This window comes from Manis javanica, chromosome 12 (assembly GCF_040802235.1).
Source record: "Manis javanica isolate MJ-LG chromosome 12, MJ_LKY, whole genome shotgun sequence".
NCBI classification, from domain to species: domain Eukaryota; kingdom Metazoa; phylum Chordata; class Mammalia; order Pholidota; family Manidae; genus Manis; species Manis javanica.
In genome coordinates, this window is record NC_133167.1 from 70,311,921 (window position 1) to 70,338,402 (window position 26,482).

Below are 26,482 nucleotides of genomic sequence, written 5' to 3' on the forward strand. Positions count from 1 at the left end.
TAGTTTCACATGCAACCTTGATTCCTCCCTGCCACGTGTCATGTACTCACAGCCTCTGGGGATCAGGATCTGGCCGTCTGTAGACACCAGTGCTTGGTGTCCTACGTCAGTGATCTGGCTGTGGCAGCTCCATCAGTGCCAGACCTGCATCCATCTAACATGTATCCTGCTGGGCCACCCACAAGATTTTCAGGAAAAAAATCACAGCTGGGTTCACAGAGCCCAGAATGCAGCCATCCTACAGCACCCAGCCCCAGGGCTCCATCTGGTTACTCCTCTTCCACACTCTGCTCCATGCGCTCACTGTCACCTTCAGACAGCCCCCTGGGAGGGCCTCCAGGGCCAGGCCTGACCTTCCGTAAGCAGGGCTGGAGCAGCGCCAGCCGCCCCCTGAGGTTGACTGGCATCAGGCATCTGGCCCTTTTATCACTCTGTGTTTCTACTCTGATAAGATATTCCTGAGCTCTGCACCCTCTTCTCGGCCCTCATTCTGGTGCCTGAGTTCTTATTTTATTCTCTAGAGATTTGGAGTTCTTGTCTTAAAAATGACTTACAATTGTCTCTGTGATCCATGAATCAGTCCTAGGTCCAGGATCCTGTCCCCAGCTGGGGGACTGGGTTTCTCTCCTCCAGACCAGGGTCCTTAATGCCCAGAGCCTGTGGGCCCCCTCAGCTCCTTGGCCACCCCTGCCCCTGGGCTCATAGCCCCTGCTCCCCATGGCCACCAGCCTTCTTATTCTAGTGGGCAGCCCCAGTGTCAGGCCCTGCCTCGGTTCAGAGAACTCATCCCAGAAGGCTCGTCTCCAAGAAGGTGCAACACAATGTTCCCCTGTCCTGTTCCCAAGACAGGATTCAAATGACCCCACGCCGGGAAGGAATTCAGAGGCTCTGATAGAAAAGAAGTTAGCCCCACCCCACCCCCACCATATCAGCTTCTTTACCAAATACTCCTCTGTGAATAGCACAACACCTATGGTTCAGTGCACTTTTAAATCTATCATTTGCTCTGTATAAGGGCCAGTGAGATAAATGCATCCAGTATTAGAATTAAATGACAGATTAAAAAACTGAGGTCAAAAAGCACAATGGACCTGCCAAAGACTGTGCAGCTATTTGGGAAGAGCCAGGGCCTGAACTGTCTTTTTACCCCAGGCCAGTACGTTTGTCCACCATGTTACATCAGGGGGTCAGGCCTGTGGGTAGCATATGGCTGAGAATCTCAGGGTTGGAGAATCTCAGAATCCCAGAGTTACATCTAATCTAGGTTGACCATGTAATCCAGTGACTTTAAGTGCCATCTAGGCTGATGTCCTCACGCTGGGAACCCCTGAGGAAAGCCCTGCCACGTGGTCAGCTGGCCTCTGCTCCAAGAGCCACCATGGCCACATGTTCCCCCTGTAAGTCTGACACCAGCTCAAGGGCTGTGCTTCTCTCGGCGGCAACTTTGGCCACATCCGGGGAGAAGGACTGCTTCTCTCCATCTTCAGTTGGTTTGGTTGTATGTATTCTTCTATTTTTCCTTTCATTTGCATTGCAGAAATCTAGTATGTCTGAATACTAACAAATGTTTCCTTACCTTCAGCTCAGATCTAACTCTCTAATTGTCTACCCACTCATTGATTTTTGCTATTGCATCCAAACACACACACACACACACACACACTCTCTCACACACACACACACACTCTCTCTCTCTCTCTCACACACACACACACACACACACAGCACATGGATCTCTCTTCTCCATAACACTGGTCTAAGGATTTGCCCCAGCATCACCTCCTTTCTGTGCTAAACAGCCCCGGCTCCCTTTATCCTTCCTCCAGTGGGAGGATTTCCCTGCCTTTGTTGTTCTAAGCCTCCTCTCGCACCGTCTCACAGCGGGGCAGATGATGCGACCGCGGCCACCTCCCATCCAGCCTCTAGTCTCGGCAAGAAGGTGGCCACGCCGAGGCCTGCCGGTCCTGTGAGAACACGGTGGGTCTAGAATGCCCCTCATGCCTTCATCTTACAGAAGGATCTGGAAGAGCATGATATAGAACAGAGATCCTAAAACACACTAACCAACAAGAACTGGAACTGGTTTTGTGCCAGCGGCTCTGCCAACCATCTCAGCAATTCGAGTAGCATGCACCCATCTGGAGAAGACAACTCGATTAACGGATTCTGTGGATACCCAGCTGATCCTGGATCAAAGCACTTCTTGAGGAGGCGGAGAGGCAATGATTCATAGGTACCAGTTGTTCACCCTCACCAGGTGGAGTACATGGGGGAGGCAGTGATGTGTGCTTCAATTATTCCTAGCCAGGAATCACCACAGGTCAAGGCCTGTAATTCTTGGAGGGGCAGCTTACAGAGCTTACCTAAGCAGGGGAATTGCTTTTTTCTGGCAGCTTGATTCAGTTGTCTGGGTTTTATATGTCCTTTTTTCCCTTTTGTTTCCACTACAGAGGTAATTTCTAGCCAACCTGGCTGATTAGGCAGAGCCGTTCCTAGACGTGCACAGGGCGGCCACAGCTTAGAGGGTGAGGTCCTTCCAGAACGGTCTCTGGGCTTGGCTGCTGGGAAAGACGGCAGGCAGTCCCGACTCACAGGGGCTGGAGGGGATGCGCTCAGGGGCTCAGGAAGCCCACGGCCTGGGGATTCATGGCTGCTGCCTCCCAGGTACTTGCACTAGCTGAATTCGTGCTTCAGACCAAGCCTCAACCTGTATCCTTGCTCTGGATTTGTTCCTTATGCCTAGCTGCCAGCCCACCACTCTGGTCTTAAATGACGGTGTCCTGCCCTGCTCTTAACAGCCTTTCCCTCCCCAGAACTGTAACCAGACCCTGGTACCCGCTGGCAGACTTTCTGATGTCAGGTCCCTGCTGAAGTGCCTGCAAGATCTCTGTACCCCAGACTTCCCATTGCTCGGTTCCACCCTCTCCAGGTCCCCAAACTCTTATTCCGCACCACACTTCCCAATGCCTACCCTCTGCTTATATTCGTACCTAATGACTCACTTCCCTCTATTGGGATACATTGCTTACTCTGCACCCTGCTAGCAGCTGAGTTGACACCAATCCAAGCCCAGGGAACAATTTAGCTTCCCAAGCCCTCCAAAGCTGTCTGGTGTTGTCACTTTCTTTCTGCTCAAAGCAGCTTTAGAGAGAATGGATGGAAGGGTAAGCTGCAGAAGGATAATGTGCAGGCTGGGACCCCCAAGCTAGGGGAGTGCTGGCTAAAGTCACCTTGAATCTGTTTCCCCAGCCCAAGTCACCCACTGCTAGTGCTACTTACCCCTACCCAAGCCTGTTCCCTTCTCGCCTCACTAGGAACCTGATTTCTGTCCCATTGACGACTGGGCCAACTCTAGACACCAAGACAGTCATTAAGTAAAGGCTGCAATATAATTACTTTTGCTTTTTCCTCTGGAATGTATTGGTGGCACTAACAAATCACCTGCCCAGTACATTTACCAGCTCTAAGTATATTTGAATTCAGCGAAACAAACTAGTGCTTGGTTATCTTGAGGATGTATTTAAATTCACAAAGAACTATTCTTGCCATGTGGCAATTTTTTTTTCCAGAAATAATAACTCTTCCCTTTGCTAATTGATGTGTTAAACAAAGATACAGCTTCTCCTCTTCCATCATTACCTCCAGAATTAAACTAAACAGCAATCCTCGGCTGAGGCAGAAAGAACAAATGGGCTAGTTACTCATTTACAGAAAAAAAAGGTGAAAATTTTCCAGTGACTGTTCCTTTGAGGGGTTTATTTTAAGAGATGTGATGGGGAGTAGGTTACAAGGTGAGTATCCAACCTTTCAGAGAACAAGAATCAGGAATTTCAACCAAATGGCTCATTACCAAATGCCAAAACTCAGAGTGCGCCCCGGAGAAGCTGAGCTTGTCTGCAGGTTTCACGGGTTTTACAACCCCATCCTGTATACGAATGTCATAGCCACCTTTACAGAAACATATTCTTTAGTTAAACTAAGCAGAAAAATATAGTAAAAAGACTCCTTGCTATTCTCCAGGTGAAAGAAGATAATTTTCTTAAGAAAAACATGGGTGAGGATAAAAGCCACGTGTTGCTTTCAGACTCTCTCCAATTTTCAAAATACCATTTGAAAATAATTACACCCACAATTTATGCACGATTCATTAGACAGCAAGATAAAATGCACTGCTAAATTGTAATCGCATTGAAAGAGCAGACATCATGAAATATGTCCCCAGCTTCTTGGATTTAAAACCCAGTCTGGAACATGTTTGCTACAATGTAAACCTTGTCCAAATTGTCTGTCTTGATTAAATGATGACAATATTTTTTTAGTTTCCTGATTTGAGAGACTTCTGAAAAATTGTTTTCAGTCAAGCAATTAGGTCAAATGATCTTTTATCAGTATTTAAGCCTTTTATTATGAAAGTGAATTGGTGTGAAGCCCAGGATTCCATACAAAGATAATAGGAATGTCATCTCAGAAGGGAAAAAAAGAAAAAAAAATCAACAGGTCAGTTTCTGCAAAGGAAAGTGTCAAGACTATTGTTTTCATTGTCCCCAGCCTCACTAAGACAAGGACAGTATGAGACCCTGCACTGTTATGTAGGCAGAAATGTTGAATGTACCTACTGTATATAGTACGCTACCCATGAGCCGAACTGATTCCAGGCTGATGCAGGGGAACAACAGCTTGCATGACATAAGAGATGCAATCTCTTACATAATGAATAATAAACCTGATAGACAACACCTTGCAGGATCTAAGCAGCCTTTCAGAAGATGCAATCTGTTGAGTTACTAATCAGAAGAAGCCAGGTTGAGCAAATGAGCACCTGTAATTGCATTTAATGGCCTTCTGAAAGCAAGGACTGTGGGGCCACCTGCCTACCCTTTGAGGCCATGAGGACATCTCCCATGAGGCTGGATTCTGGCAGCCTCTTCTGAAGAGGTGCAGGGTTAATGAGACAGACAGTGTCTGGGCGCCACTCACCCACCATCATTGTTCACACACATACCTGTGGTCTTCAGTGGGGTTTTCTCTCCTAGCAATAGTTTTAACCTTTTGGCATGGATTTTGCCTTGATAATGGGAGTCCGCCACCACTGCAGAGGTGAAGGACATGTTACACAGTGTGCAGCATTTGTTCTTGTCGACCATGTCTGCGTCGCTTCCCTGCGAGGGCAGAAGGAGAGAACAAACGTGAGAGACAACCCCAAGTCCTCAAATGTCTTGTTTCCCATTCCATCCCATTGCAAATGGGACTTGCCACAGGCTTTCTGATTGAAAGGTCTATTTTTTACTCCACCATCTCTTTTCCCTCATCTTCACAACTTTGTCAGTTACTGACTTCAACCTGCATTTAATGAGGGGCTACTACCTCTGGGTACATACAGATGTGCAGATTCAACTTACACAAAGAAAAATGGGGCCCACAATTATGGTAGAGCACATTGTGTCTGGCACCATGAGGAAAATAGAATGTGATTATACCCATTATATTCCTTAAAGCAAGTAAAAGATCTGAGGTCAGATGACCTGCATTATTTAGCAGAAATTAGCAGTTGGCATTCAGCTCTGCCTTTCACCAATTTTAGCCTCGCCAGGATACATGGCCACCTGTTCAAATTTTTCTTTTTTAGGATTTCTTTAAAGAGCTGAACATTTTCATAATTAACTCAAGTATATCTCACAAAGTTAGGATGACCATGCTGGCTGAGCTTTCTAGGAGAGTTTGTGTAATTTTCCTTTTCTTCGGTAAAGGTGATTAGTTAAAGGCCACACAAAATACTTAAATCCAGCTTGATTTTTACTCTTTTGTAGGACTTAATGAAAATGAATCATGATTCAGAAAAAAATTAATCCTTTGTGACCTGGCTATTGTGCACACAGATCATCAATTACCTATATTACACAAGGGGAAGATTAATCCCCTGGCTCCCCTCCTGACTAGCTGGAAATTGAGGGGAAAGTGGCTGCTCAGATAAGGAGGTAATCTATTCCTTAATGGAACAGCAATAGCAAAGCATCTTTTTGTTAAAGAGCAGCCTTGGGTGGGTATCTGGCCCACAATAGCTCCTTCTCTTATTCTCAGCAGGCCCCAAAAGTGCAATTGAAAATAGCATAGGGAGGAGGATGAAGGGAGATACAACGGAGAAAGGGAATTATATATTTTTCTGCATAATAATAAGATGGCCAGACTACTGGAGAGAATGTTGCCTTGAGAATTATGTGGCAGTTAGAAAATGAACTCCTTCCTCCTTAAAGGACTTGTCTATAATAACTCTGATAATTAGTGTTTGTCCTTGGGAGGAATGTTGTATGTGTGTGCGTGTGTGTGTGCGTGCGTGTGTGTGCGCGTGCACGTGTGCATGTGTGTGTGTGTGCATGTGTGTGTGTTCCAGAAGGCTGGCCTGCCGCTCAAGGGTTGGGGTAAGGGAAAGACCTCAGCAGGACCTCTGAAATTTGGAGTTACGAAGCCCTACCTACTGCCGTTTATCTTCTTGACCTTAGAATGTGAAATCTTAGGGTGCCCTCACCCCTTTGTCATAGTTTTAATGAGTGGGATTTGAGGAAACGTACTGCTAGGGGTTGAGGAGGGGATTCAGTAAGAGGAACTGGGTCCCAGAGAGAGAGGAGGGGTTCGCCCCAAGGTTCTCTCCTGAGAAGACAGACAGGCCACTGGGGGAGGCAAGAAGTCTGTGCCTCCCAAGTGCACCTACTGAGGGTTTAAAGCCAAGGTGCTTTGAGTTTTCCCCTTAGTAAATAAAACAAAACAAAAATCATCAACACTTTTACACCTTTGGTGAAATACTCCAGAGAGTAACTTGAACAGGGGGCAGAGGGGTCTCCAAGCAAGCCTAGGAGATGCCACAGACCCCATGAAGGGGTAGAGCCGGGGAATACCAGGAAATGACAAATCAGGGAGTAACTGAGGGCGCTGAGCTCAGGGAATGAGGAGTGGACATCTCAGGAGGGCTGAGAGGCCCTGACCCACTCTCTCTCCCACTATACTGACCCTTAAACACCACAAGGGTTGGGGCATGGCCCCCACACAGTCAAAAACCCATGTATGACTTCCGATTCCCTAGAAACTTAACTCCTGGTAGCCTCCTGGTCACTGGAAGCCTTACTGATGACATAAACAGTCAATGAACACAAAGTTTATATACTATATGTATTAGGTACTATATTCTTACAATGAAGTAAGCTAGAAGAAACAAAATGTTTCTTCCAGATATCACAAATCTCCCCCCAAAATTTTCCAACATATTCATTAAAGAAAATCTGTGTAAAGTGAACCCATGAAGTTCAAACCCCTCTTGGTCGAGGGTCAACTTGTATGTTAGAGAATGTTGGTCCTACAGTAAAAAAATAAAAAAGAGCCTGTGAAAGTGAGAGCAGATGCTTAAACTACCAATTTCTTACCTTCTTATGCATGATATAGGTTAAAGTATGCAATTTTTCTTAAAATTAAGCCCAAGATTGTAACAAAGCTTAACCCACTATCTACACCTATTTAGATTCAATGCATCCCTGCTGCCACCTCTAGAGAAATACTGGTTGACCCTGGCCTTGAGAACCAGTCCTCTTCTCCCTGAAGCTCTAACATGTAGACATTTCTACTGGAAGGATGGAAGTCCAGACAAAGGGGCTAGTATTGGTGTAAAAAGTATACTCAGCATTAGATTCCAGGACAAAAAATTACCCTTAAATTGGACAATGAGCTTTATGGTATTTGTTAATTCAATGAATTTTTAAGCCCTACTTAATATGTTAGAAGCTGTGTTAGATAAACATGACACCACTCCCTGTTATGAGGAGGTCAGGACCAGGAGAATCAGAGAAGGCAGCAGAAAATAAAAGGCAAGTACTATCATCAAGGAAATAGAATCTCCTACTGGACTCACACCCTCCCAAATTGTAAGGTAAAGAGACGATTAATGTCAGTGAAGCCTATTTATGTGGACTCTCACCTTCAAGCCTTTCTCATGCTTGGCCTGCCCTTCTGCATACTTCTCATCTAATCCAGTCTTCCCAGAATCTGTCTCTATGGTTCAGTCTAATCATCACGTCCCAGAGATGGGAGTGAGGCTTCTCCTGCCCTCTGTGGCCTGCAGAAGTGAGCCTTGGGGTCTCCTACGTGTCCTGTACATACTTCTTTTATAACAGAACATGAATTACTGCGTTTATTTATTTTCATATGCAATCCCCTAATGAGCCTACAAAACTCCTTCAAGGCCAAGGAAATCATCTCGTTCATAGTGAAGCCCCAGCCCTGGGCAGACCCACAGGTGTTAACTGATGAGTGGGTGTGTGGGATTAAGAATTCACATGACATGAAAGTGAAAAGAGAGACCTAGAATGCAAGGAGGTCAACTGTCAACAGAAATATTTCAGACTGACAAGAAGATGGCTAGAAAAAGAAACAGAGGTATCAATAATTTAAAAACTGACTTTGAGGAGTCAGGTAGGAGAACATTTTCCTAAAATTTATGTTGATTTCATCACAGTTAATATATATTCCTTGATTTCTGCTTTCCTTGGCAATCTCTCTCATAGCACCATCTGGAAAATCGAAGAATCACTGAAGAGAACCGATTGTTATGCAAGAAAAGAACATGGACTTTGTAGAAGAGGGACCAAGAAAGCAGGTATCTGACAAGAGAGCAGCTGTTAGGCCCTGAGAACTTAGGCAGTCCGAGGCCAGCAGGACATACTTATGGGATAGTTTACTAAAGAAGACAGTATCTCACATACAATTGTAAATATCACCAACTCTACTTTAATAACACTGGTGGAGACACAACTCCCTAGAAAGAATCTCAGTATTAAACCAAGTGCATGCAAAATGCTAGAAATTATGAATCCTTGGCTATCTAAATCCCAAATCAATGACTCCTTGCAACTACAGATCATATCTTTACTGGAGTCTCCCAGTGTATTCAGAGAAATGTTGATTTATGGCTCAGGGCAGAAATTCCATAAAGTCTGATGCACTGACCTCAGTGAATATATTTAAAGTTTCTGGCTTAAAGAATTGAGAACAGGCCCCAAACTACCAAGTAAACAATGGGAAATGTAAAGTATCTTAAAATATGGGTTTCAAACTGGAGGCAAAAATTCAGTCTGATTTTTCCAATCCAGTGGTCACATTGCTGAAAGAAAAATAAAAGTTTATGGAGTGTCCTAAGGCTGCTTTAGTCAAAGCATTTTGAAAAGTTAGGAAGTTTTCATAAAAATTCACTGAAGGTGAAAAATGTTGGCTGACTGTGTCCAGAAATCTAGTCCTGAAAGTCCTTTTTCCTTGTTCATAAATTTTTTTAACTTAATTCAGATAACTGCCTTCTTTCTCCTTTACTTTCAGAGAATTAAAAAGAGCCTAAGAAAGAGGCTCTCACTTCCAGAATGTTGGAATGAGAAATTCTATGAAACTATGCCCCAGTGGAATAGCCATAACTAGTGAAAATTATTTTTTTATAAAAGCAAAAATTCTTTGAAGTCTCTAGAAATTATACTAGAATCAGAGAAGGCAGCAAATTTGCAAACAGCAAATTAAGAGATATTTATTTGAGAAAAATGTATTAACTCTCAGTAAGAACAGAGGGAGTCTATAGCACTTCAGAAACAACCCCTCTCTCTCTTTCCCAGCCCCTCAACTCATCCTTGTTGGGTGTGGTCAAGAAAATAGGACCTCCTCTCCTGGCAACTCCTGGTTAAGGGATATAAGGAAGGGCAGGCCACCAGTGTACTCACATCCCCTCTAGCTCCAAGAGGCAGAAGCTAAATAACTAAAAATGTAGTCAAGAGATGAGGTACTATCTTCTTCCACCCACCCTCATTCATAGGACAGAAGCTCTATCCCAGGTACAGCAGGTCAAGAATATTAGGATTCTGATTGCCCTTGACCCACCTCACTTGTAGAACAGAAGTGCCCTGCCAAGAGAGCTGAACCGAGAAGACCAGAGAATGACACCTCTGCCCAGCTAATAAAAGAGGGCTGTCACTCAGGTATGTAGTCACTATCTCTGTTTCACCCTCTGGAGCAGTGGCTCAGCAATTTCCCCATAAGAACAAAGGGGAAAGGGGAGTCCATAAGAACAGAAAGCACCTAAATTCTCCCTAATGGTGCTCTCCAAAACACTGGAGATTTGGGTGGTAAGCAATTAAAAGAAACTGATAGTTTTATGAGTACAAGATAAGCCACAGGCCATCTGATGTACCAGAGGGAACCAGGCAGAGAGAGCTGAGGAGAGCCTTTCTGGAGTCAGAACTAAAGACTTGACTCAAAAACTAACTCCACAAAAAGGAATCAATTGGACTGGATTAAACTGTGGAGCATTTATACCCCAGGGCATTGGTAAAAATAAGAGATCAATCACCTAGCAATTAGTAGAGCCTAACAGCTGAATATGAGTCTAGCAGAAGAAGTCAGCACAACAAAGATCAGAGAGACAGTCAGAGGGAGTCCGATAAAAAACCACTGTCATCCTGCAATGACTGCACAAATTCCTAAGGCTGTACCTCTGAGCACTGCCATTAGTGATTGCACATCATGGGGGAAATAGACACTACTAAAATAGTCTAGCCAAGGTAATGCACAAATAAATAAGCATAGTCTGGCCAAGATAATGCACAAATAAATAAGCAAAAAACAACAACAAAAACAAGTCCTGATGAGTGGTGTCTTGCCTGAGGGTTTCTGCCCCTGCAAGCTCACTATGGATTCAGTGAGACCGAGGAATGACAATGGAATATTCTTGGAATAAAAGGGTTTATTACCCAGCTTTATTCCCATAGTAGCAGGTCAAGCACTAGAACCACGTCTGCATCCAGCAGTCTACAGGTCCATAATCCACCTCATCTCTGCCTCCACCCAGAGCACTGGGCAGAGCTCTTTATATAGTGACTCAGTCAGTAATAGCTCACTGCCTGTGGGTGTGGAAGCAGTAGCCTAGCAGGAGGCCAGGTACATCATCAATCAGTTTAGGGTCAGGTGAGAAATCTGACCATAGGAACTTCCATTTTCCTCACAGGTGGGGAAATAAGTATCCAACATTGTCACAATATATAACCTAAAATAGCCAGTTTTCAACAATAATAAAAATTACAAAACATGCAAATATATATATATCCAGGAAAGCATAACCTATACATGGGGTGGAGGGGACAACAACAAAAAAGGAGCATTCAGATATCAGGTTTAATTGGCAAAAACTTCAAAGCAACTCCAAAGATTTCAAGCAATTACAAATGTGTTCAAAGAATTTAAGAAAATCTTGCTTAAAAAAGTAAGGGAATGAAGGATGACAATGTGTTACAAAATAGAGAATATCAATAAAAGAAATTATTTAAAAAATCAAATGGAAATTCTGGAGATGAAAAGTACAATAATTGAAATGAAACATTCATTAGAGAGGCTTAGAAGTAGATTTGAATTTGCAGAAGAAAGAAAGTGAACATAAAGATAGGCAAAGAGATTGTGCAATCCAAAGATAGATAAAAAGAATGAAGAAAATTGAAGAGACCCTCAGAGAAATGTGGGACACTATTTACTAACTATCATATGCATAAAATAGTGGTACAAGAAGAAGAAAAAGAGAAAAGAACAGAAAAAAAAATGACTGAAAACTTCTAAGATTTGAAAAACATTCATCTACACATCCATGAAGTTCAACAAAATTCAAATAGTATAACCACAGAATGATTTAAACTCAAATACATTACAGTAAAAAAAGATGAAAGCTAAGAACAAAGGGAAAATTTTGAAGCAGCAAAGAAAAACAACTCATCACATACAAGGGAACCAAATTAAGATTAATAGCTAACTTCTCATCAGAACAATGGAGTCCAAAAGTCAGTGGACTGCCTTTCACAGTGCTAAAAAAAAATCTTATCAACCAAGAATCTGATAACCAGCAAAAGTATATCTCAAAAAATAAAGCAAAATAAAGAGATTTAAGGACTTTTTTTTACTGGAAGAATTTGTTACTACAGATCCACTTTTTGAGAAATACTAAAGGAAGTTCCCAGGATGAAAGCAAGTTATATCAGACAACAATTCAAATCGTTATTTTAAAAAGAACACTAGTAAAGGTAATCATGTAATCATAGTAAAACAGTATAAATGCATGTTCCTTCTTTCTTCTCTTAACTACTTTAAAAGGTATATATATAATATATTTTTTATAGCTAGGCCTATGTATGACATATATGACCGTAGACTATTTGACAGGAGCAGCACAAGAGAGGTAGGTAGGAGAGAAGCTGTATTGGGGTGAGGAAATGACAGCATATTGCGATTCTCAAGTCCACAGAGCAAATGACGAGAATCAGAAAAGGTAAACAAGAAAATTAATATAACAAACACTAAAATATACCCTGCTTGCTTTTCTTGTCTCAGCTTCTTTAAAAGATATAAAATTAAATAAAGTAAAAATTGTAACAGTATATTGTTGAGTTTATAGCATACATAGATCTAATATATATATAAATAATAACATAAAAAAGGAGGAGGGAGAAGACAACTATATAGAAGTAGCATTTCTATATCTGGCTAAAATTAAGTTAGTATAAATCTTAAGTAGATTCTGGTAGGTTGAGAAGTTTATGGTAAAGGAAATAATTGAAAATAATATAGTAAATGACCACTAAAGGAATTAAAATGTTGCAGTACAAAATATTCTCTTAATGCAAAAGAAAGTGGTAACAGAGAAATAAGGAAAAAAAACATGATTCATATGGGAAAATAAAGAGTGAAGTGGTACGCATAAATCCAACTATAGCAATAACACTATTTGTTAAAGTATTATGCAATCTAATTAAAATATAAAGATGGTAAGACTGGATAAAACCAACCTATATGTTGTCTAGAGGAGACACATTTAGCTCAATGATACAAATGATTGGCAGTAAAAGGATGAAAATATATGTCTGGAAAACAGCATTCATAAGAAAGCAGGAGTAGCTGTACTAATAGCAGACAAAATAACACTTTAAAACAAAAAGTTTTACTAGCAACAAAGATGGATGTTTTATAATGATTGAGGTGTCAGGTCATTAGAGAGATAATTATATACATACAGGCACATAACTACAGAGTTATGAAATACATGAAGCAAAAACTGACAGAATTGAAGGAGGGACTATACAATTCTACAGAAATCTGTTAGGTCTAGTTGTTTTTTTTCTTTTCTCTCCTTTGATTCCCTTATTAATCTTCTGCCTAGTAATTCTATCCATTATTGAAAGTGTAGTATTGAAGCCTCCAACTACTTTTATTGAAAACTACCCAATTTTAAAAGTTTACAAAGGATCTGAAAAGACATTTCTACAAAGGAGACAGACAAATGACCAGTAGCAACATAAAATATGCTTGACATCACTAACCATCAGGAAAATGCAAATCAAACCACAATAAGACACCACTTCACAACCACTAGATGGACTAAAATAAAAAGGATGGGTAATGAAAAGCATCAGCAAGGATGAAGAGAATTAGGCCCCTCATATACCGCCAGTGAGTGTGTAAAACAGGGCAGCCATGTTGGAAAGCCATTTGGCAGATCCTCAAAAGTTGAGAGTAGTTACCTTATGACCCATCAATTCTACTCCTAAGGACAATCTTCATTCTCTGTACATACATATTTTTTTTCCGTACATACATATTTGCAAATTTACCTGCTTGCAAATATTTTTTGTAAACCCAAAATCAATGCTTGTGCTGTTTCTGTGGTCATTCATGGACATGTGGAGGGGCAGAAAACCTTGAGTCACCTGATACGCACGTTCCCAGCTGAGGTCGAGCAAGACAAGCCTCTGCCTTCTTGTTTCACCTCTCATACTGTAAACAAGTGTTCTTTTCATGGTCGATTTAGTGCCAAGTTTTTTACATTCTTGTGCTTTTTTTTTCATGCTTTTGCTGTCTAAAATGACCCCCCAGGGTAATGCTGAAGTGCTGTCTAGTGTTCTGAAGCACAAGATCATTTTGTCCTTACAGAGAAAACATATACATTAAATAAGCTTCACTCAGGCATGAGGAATAGCATGTGAGCTGTGAGTTCAGTGTTCATTGACAATGTACCACACACCCAGAAGAAGGAGGAGGAAAGTCACTGATGTATATGTCAGACCACTCCAGAAAGCGTTAAAGTGGCATCTGTAGTGCATAATGAAGTGATGGAAAAGATGGAAAAGTGGCTCAATTTATGGATTCATGAGATAATGACTGATAGAAGCAGCATAATAGACAGCATTGATATAGCGCTAAAAGCCAATGAAATTTACCCTATTCCCAGAGTGAGGTAAATGTTAAACCCTGGTCAGCTGGTCTTTCACTACAAAGAAATACTACACATAGTCAAATATTTGCAGGAAATATATATTAACTAAGGCATCATGGAACAGAAACACACATACCACAAGGTTGTGTGTGGATCAGCTGACACATCTTATGACCAGCACCTCCAAGGAACTAACCCTACGTTTCCCCCAGGAGCAATGGCTTCGTATTTGCCAGTTCAGACTTGGTGACTACATAGAACATGACTACCATGAAAAATGAGTATTGAATGTATATTTCATTGAAGACAAATAGAAATATATGTCCACATAAAAATTTGTACATAAATATTCATAGCAGTATACTTCATAAGAGCCCAGAAGTGGGACAGCCCATATGTCCACCAGCTGAAGTATAGGTAAATAAAATGTGCTGTAGCCATACAATGGGATGTTATCAGCAATAAAGAAGAATAGTTTTCTCTGATACATGGCACAACACAGATGAACCTTGAAAATATACTAAATGAAAGAAGGTAATCACAAAAGATCATATATTACATGATTCCATTTATATGAAATTTTCAGAATAGGAAAATCTATAACACAAAGTAGATCAGTGATTGTCTAGGAGCTGGGAGGGAGAGGTCAGGAAAATGGGGAACAGTTGCTAAGAGGCACAGAATTTCTTTTGGTGATGATCATGTACGATATTTACTGTGATAGCTACACAACTCTGTGCATCTACTAAAAACTTTTGAGTTATGAATTGTATGATATATGAGTTAGAGCTTAATAAAGCCGTTATGGAAAGAAAGCCTAAGAGATGCATTTAAATGATTTCAAAAGCCCAAAGAAATACTAACACTTGAAGCATAATTTTGCTATTCTTTTCCTTTCTGGCACATTTTGCTTGGAGGCAAACCTTCTGAGAAAGGGAAAAATAATGGGAATTATTTCGTTGACGTGGTCTCCCTTGTAGGATATGTAATTCCTCTGAGCACTAGCTGGACAGCCTTACAATTCTGATCATTCATGTCCATTTTGGCTAAAGACATTTCATGGCTATATTGGAACTCTGGCTGCGGCTGCTACTAAGCTACACCCAAAGGACAGAGACATGTGACATCCCCTGCGATAAGCAGGACTAATTGTGCCTCTCAGCACATACCCTGTAGTAAAATGAAATGTCCAATAAATGCAACTAGTGTATTTGCATGTTGTTTATTTCCAGTATTTAACTTTGGAAAGAGGCAGTAAACAACAAGCACGCCTCTCTCTTCCTTCTTTCCTGCTCCACTGGGACCCAGAGGCCTGGGAACCCTGCTTCCCGCCAGACGGCAGGGTCCCGGGCAACCTCATCTCCCGCTGCTCTCTCTCCTTTATCCTGTTCCGCTCCATTTACGTCATGCTGTTCTCTCTCCTCCCAGATTACTCACATTACATCCAGATGTCAAGACCCATTATACCCAGGAGGCTTTTCAGGACTACCATGAACTTCACCCACTTTGATTAGGTCTTGTCCTATAAATGTTTTATTAGCATTGTTTTAGGATTCTTTCCAAAAACCACTTGAAAACAGGAATTTTAGGAATCATCACCCACCCCCATCTCCAGGACCTGCCATGGGTTTGGGTACATAAAAGGGAATCAACAAACATGAAATAAATAGTTGCTGAACGAATGCTTTAAAGTGGCCATCCATTAACCAATTCTACCTCGGTCGTGTAAGTCTGATTTTCACATAAAAGAATCTCTCCTTTGATCTCCTACCAACATGGTTGTTTTGTCTCAAGCAAAGGCCAACTGGCACAAAGTTCAGACCCAACAGGGAAACGGACGTAGTGTCGATGGCACATTATAGTTGGAGTTTGCCCGCTCAGGAAGGGTATGCCTGCTGTCTCAGAGGGTGGGTGGGCCTGGACAGCCCGTGGCAAGGCTGCCGTGCCTACATCTGCTGAGGCTACATTAAAGCTGGCATGAGTGTGGTTTTCCATCACGAACTAGAGAGATGCATATCCTGTCACCTGAAGAGAGCCCATCCACCCAGGGGATGAAAACCACCCATGTCCAGAGCACTGGGGAAAAATGGTTATTTTGACAATAAAGGAGAGAGAGAAGGAAGCTTTCTACTCAGTAGGGAGGGAGAATTAGCTGTGTGCCTTTGGCATTTGGAAGGCGTCCGTTTGTTTTTCAGTCACTGAAGAAATATTTAAACAGATGGTAACAGTACTTACAAGACCCCAAAAGGGAGAAATTAACCAGAGCTCCTGAGAGGGCAAGTAAGTCAGATAAGCCCCCTAACAAAGACGAGCTGCTAACAGCAAGGCCACAAATGAAGATCTGTGCCAAAGGGGGCAGCGTGCTGTGCGAGAGGCAAGAGAGGAGAGAGAGCAAGTGTCTAAAGCTCTGAATGCTTCAAAATCTACCCAACGAAAGGCTGTATTTCCCACTGAGGTGTCACATTCGGGTTGGGCAGAGATGAGGCAGCCTTCCAGTTGGAACAGAATGCACGCCCCAGAGCTGTCCTTCGGAGCAGCCCTGCCCACCCTTATCATCCACAGCCCCAGGCCCCACGGCATCAGCCCTGCTGCTGTTGCCTAAGCGCCAGGCACTATCTGAGGGGCCCTGTATCTTCACCATGCTCAGCCCTCATGATAATCCTCAAACAAATCTAACACCCACTCCTCTTTCCTGTCCCCCTGCCTCCTAAATCCAAGGCACGCCCAGATCCCATCACTGGTCCTCCACATTCTGTCCCTGGTCTGCCTCTGTCTGTCCCTCAACCCACTTTTACATTCTTCCCTCCACACCCCTGTTCCAACCTGAGTCTCTTTCCATTGCATGCACCTTTTTTATATTCTTCATAGCACTTATTTCATATTCTAAAGTTACATGATTTAGATATTTAAGTTTACTTATTTATTAGCTGACTTCTACACTAAGTCATTCAGTACTGTAGGCCTAGTGTCTGCAAGAGCACAGTCCTATAGTACACACAGCTGACCTTTGAACAACACAGGGGCCTGAGGCACTGACCCCCTGAGCAGTTGAAAATCCATGTATAACCTTGTTTGACTCCCCCAAAACTTAACTACTACTAGTCTACTGTTGACTGGAAACCTTACCAATGACATAGTCGATTAACTCATGTTTTGCATTTTATAGGTCTTACATGCTGTATTCCTACAATAAACTAAGCTAAAACAAAGAAAGTGTCTTTTCAAATTGTCACAAATCTCCAAAAACTTTTCCAATATATATACTGAAAAAAATTCACATATAAGTGGACCCACGCAGTTCAAATCCATGTTGTTCAAGGGTCAGCTGACATGCAAGCCACAAATAGGGCCACATTAAAATTTTTTAATAGCCATATTTAAAAAATAAAAACCTGTGAAATTGATTATTAGAACATATTTTATTTAGCCCAATATATCCAAACTATTCTCCTTTCAACATGCATTCAACATCAACATTTTAGTGAGGTATTTTATGTTCTTTTTCTCATACTTTGAAATCTGGTGTACATTTTACACTTAGAGAGCATCTCAGTTCCAATAATTCACGTGTCAAGTGTTCAGTGGCTCAGTGGCTCCTGGCTCCTGGATTGGACGGGGTAGCCTAGAACATAGCAGCTATTAAATATGAGTTGAATTTAAATATGAATTAATTAGTGAAAAAAGGAGTCAGGAATGCATGAATGAATAAATCCCCATGCTTACAGATCAGGAAAATGAAGTTCAGAGTGTTTAAATAAGTTCTCCAACATGTTATATTTTTAGAATGTGCTAGAGCTGATTTTTGATCCCTCATCTAGCTAAATTCAGGGTGGTGCTATTTCCACTCCACAGCACTAGAATCGTAGGTCAGTCTTCTTATCGAAAGCTTTCAAGGGCTCTTTATTACCTAAAAATAATTCCTCGTCATGACATTTAACGTCGCTGCAATTGAACTCTCAACATGCTTTCCTAGTCTTTTTCTTCACCAGTGCTTTTCAAATACAATATGCTCCAAGCAAACTGATTTACTCAAGGTCAGGAGCACCAAGGAGCCTGCCAAGAGAGTGGCCCTGAATCCCATCCCTATATGCCTCTGTTCCCCACCTCCTCGCCGCTTGTCTCTCTTGCATGCTGAAAGCAAGCAAAGAATCAACCGTTTAGGTCTCAGTTTTGTATCAGGTTAGAAAGCGGTAGTCTCCCCAGTTAGAGTAAGCTCCTTTATCTATCTTTATGTCTTTCCCTAGCACAGCGCTGCCACATGGTCACTTAAATGTTTGTTGAATGACAATGTGAAAGAAAAAAGTGTACCAATGAATGAATTTTCCCCTATCCTCCAACTACACTGAGTACATCCTATGTGTCTTTGTTCATGTGACTCATTCTACCCAGAATTTCTTCAATTTCTCTACACACAAGTGTTGCTCAAATGCCATCTCCTTCATAGAGGCTTCCCCAACACTCCCCACCAGAAAGAGATTTCTCCCCACACACTTAACACCACTTAGCATATATCGATTATCTCTAATGGAATGTTAATCCCTTGAGCTAAAGGTAATCATCCCCTACCTCCAGCACAGTGTTCTGTGTGATGTGGTATGAAAAAGCACAGAATATTAAAGAGGAGCAGATTTAGATTTAAAGAATTCTGGTTTAAGCCCTTGCTTTAAATGTAGTGGATATCACATAATGATTGAGTCTGAAATTCCCACACTGCTATGTCACAAATAAAATCTGCCTCATTTGTGAAATAAAAGTCTAGATAAAAAAATGCAGTATATATGGAAGCAAGCTTTGTAATTTGGAAAATAACATTCTAATAACATGTATATATATATATATATATATATATATATAAAATGAAAATCATGGTATTTATTCATTCATGCATTCCTGACTCCTTCTTTCATTAATTCATTAGTCTTTAAATTCAACTCATATTTAATAATTGCTATGTTCTAGAGCTACCCCATTCAATCCAGGAGCCAGGAGCTACTGAGCCACTGAACACTTGACATATGGATTATTGGAACTGAGATGCTAAGTGTAAAATGTACACCAGAGTTCAAAGTATGAGAAAAAGAACATAAAATACCTCACTAAATATGTTGATGTTGAATGCATGTTGAAAGGAAATGTAATTTGGAAAATAATATTCTAATTATATATATACACACACACACACACACACATGCATACATATACTGAAGAATGGTTACATATTACCTTATTTTATCTTCTTCATGAAGCTTACTTGTACCTGACATTTTCTCTCTTATTTACCAGGGTACATGTTTAATGCCTATCTTCTACCATAATAATGTGTGCTTCTTGACAGCAGGAAGTCTGTTTTGTTTATAGCTATATCTTCAGTGTCTATGAGAAGACCTATCAGAAGCCAGTCAATAAATACCTGTTGATTGATGAAAAAATACATACATACAAAATAAAATGAGGATGTCGAAAAGATGTCATAAGCAGAGGTATAGTTTTTAAATTTCTCTAAATCCCAAAATAAAAACAGAACTAGATAGCCAAGCAAAAAAACCCACAGATAACATTTATAATAAAACTAGATGACAAGGTAGTTCCATGAAACTCAAACTGCAAGTGAATGAAAATAAACCAAAAAGCCAGAGACCTGTGTGGTATCAGCATCTGTGCAGGGAAACAGAATGAAGCACTGGTGTGTGTGCTGGGCCTCAGAGCAATAGATCCTCCAAGAGCCACAAGGACTCATGAGAAAACAATATTTTATTGCCCCATTTCAAAGTAAACTAAGAATTTTTACAGACACAATATAAGACATGAAAGAACAACGTAAGAATGAGAAAATTCAAAAATTAGGTGTAAAAACTACAAAAATAATTGTAAATAAAAGAATAACTCACTTCAGAAGTGCAGACTAAACAGGAAGACACAGAAGATAAATATACAGAATCAATAATTCTCTAAGAGAAAAAGAAGATAAAATAAAGGAAAACGTTTAAAATTCTCCAGAAGGGATACAAAGAAATTCAATAGTAAGTGACAAATTGAAGACAAAAATGGTCCAATATATGAGTGATAATAGACCTTGAAAAAGAAACCCAAAGAAAGGGAAAAAAGAAAACACACTGTCACTGGACAGATGAATGGATATAAAAGATGCAGTATATGATGTAGTACACAGTGGAATATTACTCAGCCATAAAAAGGAATGAAATCTTGCCATTTGCAACAACGTGGATGGACCTAGAGGGTATTATGAAATACATCAGAGAAAGACAAATACCATATGATTTTGTTTATATGTGGAATCTAAGGAACAAAATAAACAAACAATACAAACAAAACAGAAAAGACCCATAAACACAGAGAACAAAGTAGTGGTTGCCATAGGGAAGTGGGTTAAGGAGTGGGCGAAATAAGTGAAGGGGATAAAGAGGTACAAATTTCTAATTATAAAATGTATTAGATATAAATAAATTATAAAATAAATCTTGCAGCAAAAAGATGGTGGAGTAGGACAGCAGGGCAAAAACGTCTTCCCATGTACACACCAAGGAAACCACCACAGCAAGTACAACTAACCCTGAAAATGACCTGAAGACTACAGAACAGACCATCTACACCTGGGGAAGAAAAGAAGACCACGTTGAGAAAAGTAAAAGGGCAGAAGCATGATCAATCAGGACCTAAGCCCTGCCCCCATCCCATCCTACAAGCAGGAGGTAGAAGAACAGAGTGGGGAGGGGATACACACTCAGAAATCCTGCACACCTGGCCCTGGAGATGTGCTCGGGGAATATGAGTCCACATGGCATTGGGCTTTGGTGATTAATGGGGTTGGACACCAGGGAGAGTTGGAGCACTTTAGGGGGCCAAGACTCCTGTCACTTGTAGAGACAGGCAGGCTTTGCTGGTCCCACTGAGATCCAACACAGAGGCAGCCATTTCAAAGATTTTAGGCAGGATGTGTGCCAAGGGGCAAGGGTCAGAGAGAGCTCTCTCTGAAGGAGAAAGGGAAGGTGGGTGCCACTTGCTCAGCCACCACCCAGCTGGCCAAGTGCTTGCAGGAGCCTCTGCCCCAAAAACTCCATCCCCTTTGCTGGCAGCTTAGCCCCACAGCAGCATGGTCTTGCACACCTGCCCTGGCAGCACACCCCACCCAGTAGTGGCTGCCATTGCTAACCAGCAGGCAGACGATGGCCATGGCCACAGTGACTCCCAGCAGGAGCACCTCATGCCACACAAAGGGTACACAGAGGCTAGCTGTGGGGATCAGCCACTGCCAGCAAACAGACAGAAAGTTGGGCCCCACACACAGCCCACCAATAGCAACTGCAGCCCAGCCACAAAGGAGAACCAGACACTGGTGAGCAAATTGTCTTGAGCTTCTAAGCATCACAGGATGCCTACTTCATAAAGCCATTACTTTCAAGACCAGGAGGCATAGCTGATCTATTTAATACAAAGAAAGAAACACAGAAACACAGACAAAATCAGGAGGCAGAGGAATATGTTCCAACAGAAGAACAAGATAAGACACCAGAAGAAAGGCTAAATGCAATGAAGATTAGCAATCTTCCAGATAAAAAATTCAAAGTAACAGTCATAAAGATGCTCACTGAAATGGGGAAATCAATTCAGGAGCTCAAGGAGAAATTCAACAAAGAAATAGAAAACATGAAAAAGAACCATTCTCATGTGAAGAATACAATAACTGAAAGAAAAATATAATAGAGGAAATGAACAGCAGACTGTTGGGAGCAGAGGAAAGAACCAGTGTCCTGGAAGATAGAGAACTGCAGAATAACCAAGAGGAACAGAGAAAAATGAATTTCTGAAAATGAGAAGATGCTAAGAGACTATTGTGGCAACTCCAAATAAAACAATAGTTCCATAATACGGGTCCCAGAAGGAGAAATGAGAGGAAGAAATGGATAGAAACTCTATTTGAATAAAAACTTCCCCAATATGGGGGAGGAAATAGAAATCCAAGTCCTGGAAATATAGACAGCTCCTAACAAGATGAACCCCAGTAAAACAACATCAAGACACATACTAATTAAAATGGCAAAGATTTAAGATAAAGAAAGAATCTTAACAGCAGCAAGAAAGAGGCAGACAATTACCTGTAAGGGAAACTCCATAAGGCTATCAGCAGATTTCTTAGCAGAAAGTTTAGAGGCCAGAAGCGAGTGGCATGAAATATTCAAACTATTGAAAGGAATCTACAACCAAGAATTCTCTACCCAGCAAGGTTATCATTCAGCAGAGAAGGAGTGATTAAAAGTTTCCCAAATGAATGAAGATTAATAGAATTCACCATAACTAAACTGGCCTTATAGCAAATGTTAAAGGGACTTCTTTGGATGGAAATGTTCTTAAGTCTAAATGTTTTTCATCAATGAGAACAACCCTGCAGTAAATGTAGTAGGCTAATTATTTACAAAGCAAGTATGAAGTTCAAAAAACAAAAGTAGTAAAACCAGCTATGCCCAAAATTAATGAAGACATACACAAAAAATGTAGATTATGATATACATAAAATGTAGAGTAGAAAGAATAAAAAAGTAGTACTTTTAGAATATATTCAAAATCAAGCAATTATCAACTTAATATACATGGTTATATATTTTGGAAACTACATATGAAACTTGTAGTAACCACAAACTAAAGCTTGTAATAGATAGACAAAAAATTTTTTTTAAAGGAATCCAAGCATACCACTAAAGAAAACCATTTAACCACAAGAGAAGAGTATAAGAGAGAACTACAAAAACAACCAGAAAACAGTTAATAATAAGCACATACCTACCAATAATTACCTTAAATGTAAATGGACTAAATGTATCAAAGTATACAGTGGCAGAATGGATAAAAAACAAGACCCATCTATATGCTGCCTATAAGAGATTCATTTCAGACCTAAAGACACACATAAATCAAAAGTGAAGAGATGGAAAAAGACATTTTGTGCAAATAAAATAGAGAAAAAGACAGGAGTAGCCATACTTATATCAGACAAAATAGACTTCAAGACAATGAAAGTAATAAGACAAAAAGAAGAAAACTGCATAATAATAATAAAGAGATCAGTCCAACAAGAGGATATAATAATTGTAAATATCTGTGCACCCAAAATATATAAAGCAAATACTAACAGACCTAAAGGGAGAAATAGAGAGCAACATAATAAAAGGGGATTTTAACACCCCACTTATATCAATGGATACATCATCTAGTCAGAAGATAAATAAGGAAACAGTAGCATTGGAGGACAGATTAGATCAGATGGACTTAACAGACATATACAGAATATTCCACCCCAAATCAGCAGAATACACATTTTTCTCAAGTGCACGTGGAACATTTTCCAGAAGAGATCACAGATTAAGATACAAAAAAAGCCTCAGTAAATTAAAAAAGATTGAAATTGTATCAAGCATCTTTGCAGACCACAATGGTATAAAAATATAAATTAACTGCATAACAAAAACTAAGAAAAAAAAAACCCCACACACATATACACACAAACATAAGGTGACAAGACAACTTGTTTCAAAAAACTAATTGAAGAGGAAGTCAAACTATACAAACTATACAACAAACACATGGAGACAAATGAAAACAGAAACAAAATAGCTCAAAATATGTGGGATGCCACAAAAGTGGTAGAGGAAAGTACAAAGCAATACAGGCCTACCTCAAGAAACAAGAACAATCCCAAATAAACAGTCTAACCACACAACTAAAGGAGTGAGAAACAGAAAAACATATAAAGCCAAAAGTTAGTAGGAGGGGTATAATAAAGATCAGAGCAGAAATAAATAAAATAGAGAATAAGAAAACAATAGAAAAAAATTAATGAATTCAAGAGTTGGTTCATTGAGATAATAAACAAAATAGACAAACCCCTCAACAGACTTACCGAGAAAAAAGGACAGAGGATACAAATAAACAGAATAATAAATGAAAAAGGAGAAGTTAAAACTGAACCCAGAAATTCAAATAAGAGAATTCTATGAAAAATTATATGCCAATAAGTTGGATAACCTAGAAGAAATGGACAAATTCCTAGAAATATTAAATTTTCCAAGACTGACCCAGGAAGAAACAGAAAATCTGAACAGACCTATTATTACCAGTAACAAAATTGAATTAGTAATCCATAAACTCCCAACTAACAATATTCTGGGATCAGATAGCTTCACAGATGAATTCTACCCATCACTTAATAAGAGACAATACCCATCCTTCTTAAAGTATTCCAAAAAGTAGAAGAGCAGGGAATACTTTCGAACTCATTCTATGAAGCCAACATCACTCTAACACCAAAAGCAGACAAAGATAGTACAAAAAAAGAAAACTACAGACCAATATCCCTGATTAACATAGATGTAAAAATCCTCAACAAAATGTTGCAAACTGAATTCAAAAATACATCAAAAGGATCATCCATTATTACCAAATGGGACTTATTCCAGGGATGCAAGGATGGTATAATATTATACAACACTGATTGATGTAAATCAATCAATATGATATACCACATTAATGAAAGGATAGATAAAAACATAAAATCATCTCACAGATGCTGAAAAAGTATTTGACAAAATTCAACATCCCTTCATGATAAAAATTCTTAAAAACATGGATTCAGAGGGAACATACCTCAACATAATAAAGGCCATATATGACAAACCCACAGCTATCATAATACTCAATGGCAAAAAGCTAAAAGCTTTTTCTTTAAGATCAGGAATAAATTAAGGATGTCCCTGCTCACCACTTTTATTCAACATAGTACTGGAAGTCCTAGCCATGGCAATCAGAAAGGAAAAAAAAGAAGAAAAGGCATCCAAGTTGGTAAGGAAGAAGTAAAATTGTCACTATTTGCAGATGACATGATACTTTATCTAGAAAACCCTAAAGGCTCCACCAAAAACTATTAGAACTAATAACTGGGGTCAGCAAACTTGCAGGATACAAAATCAATATACAGATCTCTGTTGCATTCCTATATATTAATAACAAACTAGCAGAAAGGGAAATCAGGAAAGCAATTCCATTTACAAATGGTTCAAAAAGAATAAAATACCTAGGAATAAACCTAATCAAAGAAGTAAAAGACTCTGAAGACTATAAGATACTGATGAAAGAAATTGAAGAAGATATAAATAAATGGAAATCTATCCCATGCTCATGGATAAGAAGAATTAATATTGTCAAAATACCATCCTTCCCAAAGCAATTTACAGATTCAAGGCAATCCCTATGAAAATACCAATGTCATTTTTCAATGAACTAGAGAAAGTAATCCTTAAATTTATATATAACCACAAGAGACCTTGAATAGCCAAAGAAATCTTGAGAAAGAACAAAGCTGGAGTATTACACTCCCTGACTTCAAGTTATATTACAAAGCTAAAGTAATCACAACAGTATAGTACTAGCACAAGAACAGACCCACAGATCAATGGAACAGAATGGACAGCCCAAATATAAACCCACAGATATATGGTCAATTAATATATGATAAAGGAGCCATGAATATAAAGTGAGGAAAAGACAGTCTCTTCAATAAATGGTGCTGGGAAAACTGCTACATCAAAAGGATGAAACTGGATTACTCCCAAACATCATTTACAAAAATAGTCAAAATAAATGAAAGACCTAAATATAAGACAATAAATCATTAAGCTCTTGGAAGAAAACATAGGCAAAAATCTCTTGAACATAAACATGAATAATTTTTTTCTGGAAACATCTCCTTGAGGGAAGGGAAACAAAAGCAAAAATGAACAGGTGGGACCACATCAAACCAAAAAGCTTCTGTACAGTAAAGGACACCATCAACAACAACAAAAAAGGCAACCTACGGGGTGGGAGAATATATTCATAAATGATATATCTGATAAGGGATTAACAACCAAAATATATAAAGAACTCATGCAACTCAACACCACAAAAACATATTTAAAAAACATACATGCACCACTATGTTTATTGCTACATTATTTACAATAGCCAAGATAATGGAAGCAACCAAAGTGTCCATCATTTTGATGATTTGATAAAGAAGAAATGGTACATATATACAGTGGAATACTACTCAGCCACAAAAAAGAAAGAATTCATGGCATTTGCAACAACATGGATGGATTTAGAGGGCATTATGCTAAGTGAAACAAGCCAAGTGGAGAACGAAAAATACCATATGACTTCATTTAC

At 39.9% G+C, this 26,482-nt stretch overlaps 1 protein-coding gene across 4 annotated transcripts in view; it reads right to left on the minus strand.

The window, feature by feature from the left end:
• The window catches only part of ZMAT4 (zinc finger matrin-type 4), a 323,506-nt gene that overhangs the window by 150,896 nt on the left and 146,128 nt on the right, over nt 1-26,482 (minus strand). For all 4 annotated transcript variants that reach the window (XM_073218831.1, XM_017680843.3, XM_017680823.3 and 1 more), the window contains exon 4: nt 5,003-5,159. In XM_073218831.1, coding sequence (XP_073074932.1) covers nt 5,003-5,159 — 157 coding nt within the window. The remainder of the gene's footprint in view (nt 1-5,002; nt 5,160-26,482) is intronic.